The following is a 9,441-nucleotide window of genomic DNA, read 5'->3' as shown; positions in this document are numbered from 1 at the left end:
CTTTCACCTCCTGCTGGTGCTGCTGACCTCTAAACAGCTGATCACAGCAAGCAGAGTTCTGCTTTCACAACCTGCCCCTCCAATCACCAGGCAGAGATCCTGGAGGTGGGATTACATCTATCTGCAGCTAATCACAGCCCATGTGGAGAGAGAGGAGGGGTGGGACACTTGGCCCAGGCCTTTTAATCTGATCATGCTGGCTCAGCCACTGTAAACAGAGCAGCTGAGAGAAGGGTACAAACATGTCCCAGCAAAGAACCATCCGGCTCTCCTTACAGCAGCACACCAGCACTGTCTATGTGCTAGGCACAGAAATCTCCATTGACATACATGGGTAAGAAATGGGAGCTTTAATAGCCGGCGGTTCTCTGATTGTGTGGATCTTTACTGGTGTCCGCTTTAAATGGCTACTGTTCCCTGGGCTGGGGAAGGTTGGGGGCACAGTGATGCTAAAAGTAACTCGGAATGAACGCAGCGAGAAATATGTTGTTGTAAATTGAAAATTATACTCTGGGTGCCAGCAGCCACATATCTGCCTGGGAGCTACTGACCAGATAAGGGAAGCGGCAGTTTCTACTGGGCTGCAGATGCATGTTTGTCTAAAATCAAGGGCCAGATCCTCACTGGTGCAAAGTGGCCCGGCTCCCCTGAAGGCAGTAGAGCCATGCTGGGGCTCTGTTTGGTATGCTCTGCACGCAGAGTGTTGGTGCATGCGTTATTGTTAGGGATGAACTGCTTGGCTGCAGAACTCTGACATTCTTTTCGATGCCCAGCTCTCCGCTGGCAGTGCTTGGCTTTTCATACCGGTGGCGGCAGTGGCGCGGAGGCCGCGATCGAGGGAGGGAGATTTTGCTCCACCTTTCTGGGCTATAATGCGGATTCCTCACCCCAGCACCCTACTTTGTCTGGAGGGAAGAAGTTCACAGAGTTAATTTACTGACACTAAGGGAAGAGGAGAAAGTTCAGAGGCAGACTGGTTAAGTGACTTGCTCGGAGCTGTGGTGCAGGCTAGTGGCAAAGTCAGGCGTTAGAATGGGAACTCTGCAACTCAGGCAGGGAAGCTGCTTCTTCCAGGGAACTCTTTACCATCACCTTGGATTGTACGTGGAAGATCTTTAGGGTAGGAGCTCTTCTTATGTGTATGTACAGCCCCTAGCACAGTGGGGCACCGATCCCAGACTAGGGCCTCTGCATGCTACTGTAATACAAATACTTAATAAATGACCTGAATCTGCAGCATCTCTAGCAGCGCCATTTTTTATTATTTGTATTATGGTAGCCCCTGGGGTCGGGAAGGAAGGGGGAATTATTCCTGGTTTGATACCCAGGGCTGAAGTTGCAAAGAATACATTGGAATTGAAGGTGGGGTGAGATCAGCGTGCAGAGCTCCAGGTTCGCCTCCCTATAGACAGATCCACCTGTGTTTATCTGTTATGCTGTAATGTCCCTTCCTCTTCTTCCCTGGAAGTCTGAACATTTGTAGTTGCATGTTGCAACTGCAGCTGAACTCCAGGCTTCCCTGTGCAAGGCCCATCTGCAGTTGTGTTTCTCTCCCAGGAGGCAACAGAAAAGATCTCTGTTGTATCACACTTACCTTCAGCGGTGACTATTCATGATCAGGGAGCAGGTGACCTGAGTTATCCCAGACCTCACCCAGAGGTGAATAAAAGGCCTCTGGCAGCCATTATTCAACACCAGCTGCCTGGCAGGCAGCCAGACATTCTGTCTGATGCAACGTCTTGCTGCCACTTGCAGTCACGTAGAGGGTCTACCCAACTCCCCAGTTTCATGCAGAGCTCCAAGGGCAGCTCTTTGCTTCTGGGTGGCTCCCGGGATGGGATACAGAGCCTGGTATCTCTCGGTCACTCTGATGCTGGCAGACCAGGTGCCAGCTCAGGTCAAGGCCCTTAGGCCTCACCTGAACACTGACAAATGCATAGCTGGTAACCAGTCTGGCTCATCTGTGTTCGTGTTGTTAAAATAGGCTTTAGAATGATAAACGTGTTTAGTGTTTAGACTTTATGAAGTGCTTGTAAGTTGCTGCCTGCATTAATCTCACTTATAATATCCGTATCCCATGTGATAAGTAAGGCTGCGAGTTTGTCCCCGAGGTCACGGACTCCGTGACTTTCCGTGACTTCTGCAGCAGCCGGTGCACCTGACTCAGGGGCAGCCCCTGCGCCAGGAGCATCGGCAGCTGCTGGGGCAGTCTCGGGGGCCCCCCTGCCCCTCCCCAGCACTAGAGTTTGGCTGTGGGAGGCAGCAGGGGGTTGGGGCACCAGATGGGGTGAGGCGGGCTCTGGATGGTGCTTAGCTGGGGGGCTCCCCGAGAGCAGCGACATCCCCTCGCTCAGCTGCTAGGCGGAGGCGTGACCAGGCAGCTCTGCGGGCTGCCTCCACCCAGAGCGCTGGCTTCACAGCTCCCATTGGCTGGGAACTGCAGCCAATGGGAGCTGTGGGGGCCGTGCCTGCACACAGAGGCAGCACGCAGAGCTGCCTGGCCGCCCCTCCGCCCAGCAGCTGAGCAAGGGGGATGTCGCTGCTTCCAGGGAGCCCCCCTCACCCTGTCCCATGCCACAACCACCGTCCCTCCTCACCGCTCCCTGCGCACCCCCCTTCACCCTCCCCCAAGCAGCCGGGACACCCTCCCCCAAGTTTTATTCACTGGTGTTTTTAGTAAAAGTCACAGACAGGTCGGGGCCGTGAATTTTTGTTTATTGCCCGTGACCTGTCTGTGACTTTTACTAAAAATACCTGTGACTAAAACGTAGCTTAGTTATAAGGTAATAGTTAAGAGTTTGCTCTGAAACTGGAACCTCCCCCCCACCCCAGTCAGGAGAGGAGCATTACCAAGTGTGATATACCAGTTTGCCCCACGAGGCGTTATGTCCTGCCCAACAAAAGAAGGCCCATTAACACCACACAAACCATTGTGAGACATCGGAGGACAAAAGACTTTGTGGATTGCTCGCTCCACACCTGTGAAAGTGCATGAGTAATTGTCCCATCAGCTTGAACTCTGGGGGAAGGGAATAAAAACCCCTGGCAGGAAGAAACTGGGTCTTTATGATGCTTGGACTCTGAGGGGCAAAGATTTCTAAGCATAAGCAAGGGATCCCCAGTGCTTGGCCTGGGTTAGCCTTAGAGGACTTAGAGCTTGCATATTACAGCAGCTTCCATCCCCTTTTGCACCCTAAGGCTGGAACTCATTGGTGTGTGTATGTTTATCGTATTTACAAGGTTAAAGAACTCATTTCTTTTTCTTAGTTAATCGATCTTCACATAGTTTATTATAGGATTGGCTACAAGTATTGTCTTTGGAGTAGGATCTAAGGTGCAACTGAACTGGAGTAAATGATCGGTCCTTTGGGGCTGGGAGTAACCTGAATATTGTGATTTCTGGTGTAAGGGATCATGTATCACAAAGGTAGGTTTACCTGGGTAGCAAGATAGATAAAAGTCCCCGAGGGGACAGTCTGTGACTCTAAGTTAAGGCTGTTGTAATGCCTGAGGAGCTCACACTTGACTGGTGAAATCTAAGTATAGAACTCATAGCCAATTTGTGCCGTGTGCCCTGCTCAACAGTCTGCCCTGAGTTGGCCCTTGTGCTGCCTGGAGCCACTCCAGACAGCTTGACTGTCACTGTTTCAAATCCAGTCAAAGAAGATTAGCAGTTGTTAGTATGGGTAACATGCTGGCTAAGTGTGTTGTTTTCCTCCAGTGCCTGATCCATAGAGATAAAAGCCTTCTACTGCTAACACACAGTGGAGTTACTCCTTTAGCTCACATGGCAGAGACCAATGTCTTGGATCTAAAGATGTGGGGTTCAGTCTCTACTGACACCCTTTTGGGGCGGGAGGGGACCATGACACATCTGATGGCTGTTTGGTGGCCTATTTGAATTGAGCACAGTTCATAGGAGACAGGGGTCTGCCAACACGGGCACCCTTGTTAGCTTTCTCAGTGCACAGGCCAGGGACTGAATGGCTCATGCTCACTGAACTCCATCTCCTCTTGCCCATAGGAAGGGTCTCCCCAGGACAGTGCTGATGCATGTTGGCAGGGCCGTGTACGGGAAGTTCACCCCGTTGCTGCCTGTGATGCATCTGCTCTGGGAACGAATCAGTTCCTGCCTTCCTTCCCCATTCTCACCCTGCTGGGCCACAGTCCAGTCCCTGACCTTCATCATGTATATTACAGTAGCCCCTAGTGGGCCCAGTTGAGACTGGGGCCCCTATGAAGGGAGTGCACTCACTGCTAGAGGGGCTCTATAGGGCCAGGCGTGGCATAGTGGCTCTCCCCATCTAGTTTCCCCTGCTGACAGCCTCTCTTTGGTGGTCTGCCTCTTCTGACGATTGGGCCTTCCAGCCATGTCAGAATTTCGTCCACTCCTTCTGGAGTAACAAAGTCCCACCAACAGAAGTTCAATGCTGTTATATCAGGTCTCTGCCCCCGATTCTGGGCCCCGTGGTCCTTGCACGCCCTACGCTCAGGGGTTCCAGTCATCCTGTGTCCCCTTGTTCAGCCTGTGTCACCCTCCCAGTGGCTGGTAGGGAAATGCAGGCCCTCCCACTACACCAGGTTTCAGCCTGGGGATCCTATAACCAGTAGCCCCGGTCTGCTCAGTCCCACACGTTGCTGCTACTTCCCTGGGCTTTTTCCTACTCAGCCTCTCCCAGGTCTTCTCCCCACAACCTCTGTAGGCTCACTTGTCTCTCAAGACCCCAAATTAAAGCATAATCTTGAACATAGTGCCATAATCTTGAACACTAGAGCTACTTGGCCCGTCTCTATTTCCATCCCTCTTCTGACAGCAGCAGCTCCCTGGTTCTCTTGTGGTCACCAGGCCTACCAATTTACCCTCACTGTGAGCTCAACTGTCAAAAGTCAGTGTCAGGTCATAAGATGTCACAATCACCTCCAACAACAGATGGGGATGGGGAAAGGGAGACAGACTGGATTGGTCCAAACAAAAAGGCCGATTGCTATAACTCTAGGACTGTGTTAGGATCATGTCTGGTAAACAAGAAAAGCGTGGAACCAAAAATCAGTGAACCAAATGTGGTGTGTTAGAAATGAGGCCTAAATGGTGGACCGGACAATGATGAGATGGGCCACTCTGCCCACCACTCCCTTTGTGGGACCTTCAGAAAAGAGACTTTGGGAGAGATATTGGCTACTGGAGCAAGCTGCACCATCATGGCTGCCTCCCCGACCATCTCCTGGGACCCCCGCGCCTTTGTCATCCCGATCTTGAGAGATGGCCTGACTGGACTGGACCAGCAAGAGGGACCCAGATGACATGGCTCCCGCCACCAGCCCCAGCTGAATTCCAAACACCCCCTGGGACGCAGGGGCGGCTTTATGTTTTTTGCCGCCCCAAGCACAGCAGTCAGGCGGCTGCTGGTGACGCGGATTCGGTGGCGTTTCTGCGGGTGATCTGCCAGTCCCGCGCCTTCGGCGTACCCGCCGCCGAATTGCCGCTGAATCCGCGGGACCGGCGGACCTCCCGCAGGCATGCCGCCGAAGGCAGCCTGACTGCTGCCCTCACGGCGACCAGCAGGCCGCCCCCCGCGGCTTGCCACCCCAAGCACGCGCTTGCTGAGCTGGTGCCTGGAGCCGCCCCTGCTGGGATGAAACAGGATCAGACTTTAACAACAGCAGCACCTCCAACCTATCTCAGCTAACTTCTCTTTTGCCCCAAAGGACAGTAATTATCATCTCTGATATTAGCTGAGAGACTGTCCAACAAGGGGTTTTTCTTTCTAAAAACTCCCTCCAGCTCAAGGAAAGGGAACAAGGGATGTTGTTAAAAAGAGAGGTTTATTTACTACAGTATATTTCGGCTGCTTTAACTGTCCTTTTCCTGTATCCTTAATAAAGGGTTAAAAGGATTTCTAATAGTGTGTTTGCCGTGGTACGAAGCAGACCGAGGTCTCTGTATACCAAACTCCGAACCTTGTCTAACGCTGCTTAACGTTGGCCAGTGACTGGATGATGTTAACACCTTTGGCCCATATATTCCATCTAAATAATACAACAGTTCCTCCACAGACTGTCAAGTTGCTCAGGACCCTGGCTTCCTCAAAGCTCTCTATGCTACATGCTTCGGGTGATCAAATGTCCCGATTTTATAGGGACTGTCCCCATTTTTGGGTCTCTTTCTTATATAGATTCCTATTACCCCCCCACCCACTGTCCCGATTTTTCACACTTGCTGTCTGGTCACCCTATACATGCTGCAGATGCTAATTCCCTTCAGGCAGCCATTTGGAGTTAAATGCAGAAGGGGAGCCCTGGCTGTGTTAGGGGAAGAGAGGCCAAAGGGTTTGAGCTGCTCTTGGGTTTCCTCTTCCCTGTGCTACCTCACAGTTGTGCAGCAGGGAAGTAGATGGGCTAATAGTTTTATAGTTGGCTCAGAAAATGGCCTGGAGTGTCAGTGATTCATACCATAAACTTAGAGCTCAGGCTGTCCTTGGAATCAGAGGAAGGGAGGGAAGCGTTGCTGTTGTGTAACTGCATCCGGCTGCTTGGTGGGCCAGCCACCACCAGGCCTGGAGGAGGGGGACACAGGGGGCGGTTCTGGGCATGACTAGCATGTGGCAGGATTGCCAAACTGAAGAAATCAAGCACCAGGTGATGAGGAATGCACCCAATTAGAGCTGAGTGAATCACTGGCTTTTCTGTTCGGTGACCCAACTGAAACATCCCAACTGCAATTGGTGTGTGTTTCAAACGGAAACTGAACTCTTGTCTTGGTTTGTTTTTTCTTGCTGAAACAAAACAACCGAAAAAATACTTTGTTCGGGTAGAAGGAAACATTTCGCAATGCCGTTAGAAAATGGCAATTTGAAAGGACCCGGCTTCTCTAAAAACAAATCCAAAACAAAAGGAATTGCAAAACAATTCAAAAGAACCTGGCTTATTTCAAAAAATGGTTCATTCGGAAAACGCTGAAAGGAAAACGGCTCGGAAACCAGATATCCAAGATTAAGAATCCCCAGTGTATTTTTTTTCTCTCTTGTGATTTTTATGAGTTTTTTGGGGGCTGACTCATGAGTCTTTAAGCACTTGGGGTTGGCAACATTGCCAACTATGGTGCCTTTGCTAGAAGCATCATGTCCCAAAAAAGAGCAGGGAACTTCCTGGAAAATACGCACAGGTAGGAGCTGAGGGTGGTAGCTGCATTCTTTGCCTGCCAGACTTGACTCCATCCCTGCCAGACCTGCCTCACATCTTGGCTCTCCTGTCTTTAATCATCTTTGTGCCCCAGCTCTTTGTGAGTCTCTGAGTAACAGTTAATACCCAGTCGCTGGGGCTGGGACTGCAAGGTGGGGGAAGCTTTGCTAATCCGTATCTACGTAGGCAGCGACATACTAGTCACAGATTTTTGCGATGTGATCTCATTTGCTCGGTGCTTGGTGACTAACGCTTGGCTGTTCCCTCGGTGCAATGGAACCTGTCTCCCGGTCAGCTGGAAAAGCAGTGGGCTGACATGAGTCTGTCATGAGCCTCAACCACAGAACCGGCCGTCCTCGCTAACCGAGCAGCGTGAATTGGCAGGAAAAAACAGCTGCACTCAGGCAGGCTTTTCCTCAAGGGATGATCCTTATAACAAGGAGACAGCCCCTCCGCCAGACTCCCCTTTGCTGCGATGCCCACAAAAAACTGGACAAGGGTTAGGCCGCTGCTGTGCTGGGATCACTGCCAACGTGCTAACCCGTACTGTCTCGGCGTTTCCTTGTACTCCCCTGTCTGTATCTGTCTGCTGGTTTGTAAGCCTCTTGGGGCAGAGACCGTCTTTTTGTTCTGGATTTGGCCAGCGCCAGGTGCGATGGGGTCCCGGTCCATGCCTGGGGCTCCTAGGGGCTATGGTAACACAAGTAATAAATACACCTCTACCTCTCTATAACGCTGTCCTCGGGAGCCAAAAAATCGAACCGCGTTATAGGTGAAACCGCGTTATATTGAACTTGCTTTGATCCACCGGAGTGCGCAGCCCTGCCCCCCCACCCTGAGTGCTGCTTTACCGCATTATATCCGAATTCGTGTTATATCGGGTAGCGTCATATCAGGATAGAGGTGTAATAAAAAGTGAAGGAAACAACCTCCGAGGCCGAGACTCGGCTCAGGCCTGCGAGCTTTGGGAACGGATTCTGACCTTCCAAGGCATCCCCCGCCCTCTGCGCCAGACAAGGGGAAAACTGAGCTGCGTTTAACCCCTGGTTTGCTGGGAACCAGGTAGGGCTACTGGCCATTGTCACCTCATGCAGATGGTCACCCATGACTGGGGCAGGGGCAGCACTTTCTGCTGAGGTGAGGAGGACGGGCTGGGAGATCTGTGCCTTTGGAACGCCTGTCTCCTTCCTGACCCGGCACTGCCAAATGGCAGCACAAGCCAGGGCCTGCCAGCAAGCAGGCAGGTATCCTCCATCTGTGGAGGAGGGCTGGGATAAACTTGTTCTCTCTACTTTATTGATTAGCAGGAAATCTTAACTCCACCTTGCATAATGACAGGTTTCAGAGTAGCAGCCGTGTTAGTCTGTATCCACAAAAAGAACAGGAGTACTTGTGGCACCTTAGAGACTAACAAATTTATTAGAGCATAAGCTTCCGTGGACTACAGCCCACTTCTTCGGATGCATCGTGTAGTCCACGAAAGCTTATGCTCTAATAAATTTGTTAGTCTCTAAGGTGCCACAAGTACTCCTGTTCTTTTAACTCTACCTGTTTGGCAGCAGCTTGTTTCCTCGGTCAGCTTCTGGCCAGGTGTGACTAATGTTTTCTCTCCAAGAGGTTTGCATGGCTGCCACAGGAAGGATCCTCACCCTAAGCACGGAGACCGTGCTAAGACCGTGAATCATGGGAGTTAACAGGAAAGGTGGATTCTGAATAACAAGCGAGGGCTCCCAACTGTGACAGGTGTCCTCTGCCACTGATGGCTCCAAGGGGCCATTCCGCTGTCACTGGTTAGGAAGGGGGTTGAAAACATGCATCTGAATGATTGAATTAAATGCATAGCTGTCCCTTTCCACATGGACTGGATTGTCTCCGGTCAACCAGAAGTGCTCTGCTTTATGGCACGTCTTCAGGGCCTGATGAAATACATCCTAGAATACTCAAGGAACCGACTGAGGAGATATCTGAGCCATTAGTGATGATCTGTGAAAAGTCCTGGAAGACAGGAGAGACTCCAGAGGCCTGGAAAAGGGCAAATCTAGTGCCAATCTATAAAAAAGGGAATAAGGACAACCCGGGGAATTACAGACCAGTCAGCTTAATTTCAGTACCCGGAAAGATAATGGAGCAAATAATTAAGCAATCAATTTGCAAACATCGAGAAGATAATAAGGGGATAAATAATAGTCAGCATGGATTTGTCAAGAAGAAATTGTGTCACACCAACCTGATAGCTTTCTTTGACAGGCTAACAAACCTTGT

At 51.0% G+C, this 9,441-nt stretch overlaps 1 protein-coding gene across 2 annotated transcripts in view; it reads left to right on the top strand.

Moving 5' to 3' along the window:
* The first annotated feature begins 216 nt into the window (after positions 1 to 216).
* Positions 217 to 9,441, top strand: part of LOC117867982 (protein-arginine deiminase type-3-like) — a 35,530-nt gene continuing 26,305 nt past the window's right edge. The window contains exon 1 of one of the 2 annotated variants that reach the window (XM_034753516.1): positions 217 to 334. Coding sequence is in view for 1 of the 2 variants with exons in the window: in XM_034753515.1 (XP_034609406.1) it covers positions 243 to 334 (92 nt within the window). In the remaining variant the exon portion in view is untranslated. The remainder of the gene's footprint in view (positions 335 to 9,441) is intronic. The other variant, XM_034753515.1, reaches the window with a different exon arrangement.

The sequence above is a fragment of the Trachemys scripta genome, chromosome 19 (assembly GCF_013100865.1).
Source record: "Trachemys scripta elegans isolate TJP31775 chromosome 19, CAS_Tse_1.0, whole genome shotgun sequence".
NCBI classification, from domain to species: domain Eukaryota; kingdom Metazoa; phylum Chordata; order Testudines; family Emydidae; genus Trachemys; species Trachemys scripta.
The sequence above is the reverse complement of the archived record's forward strand: the minus strand, read 5'-3'. Positions and strand labels throughout refer to the sequence as shown.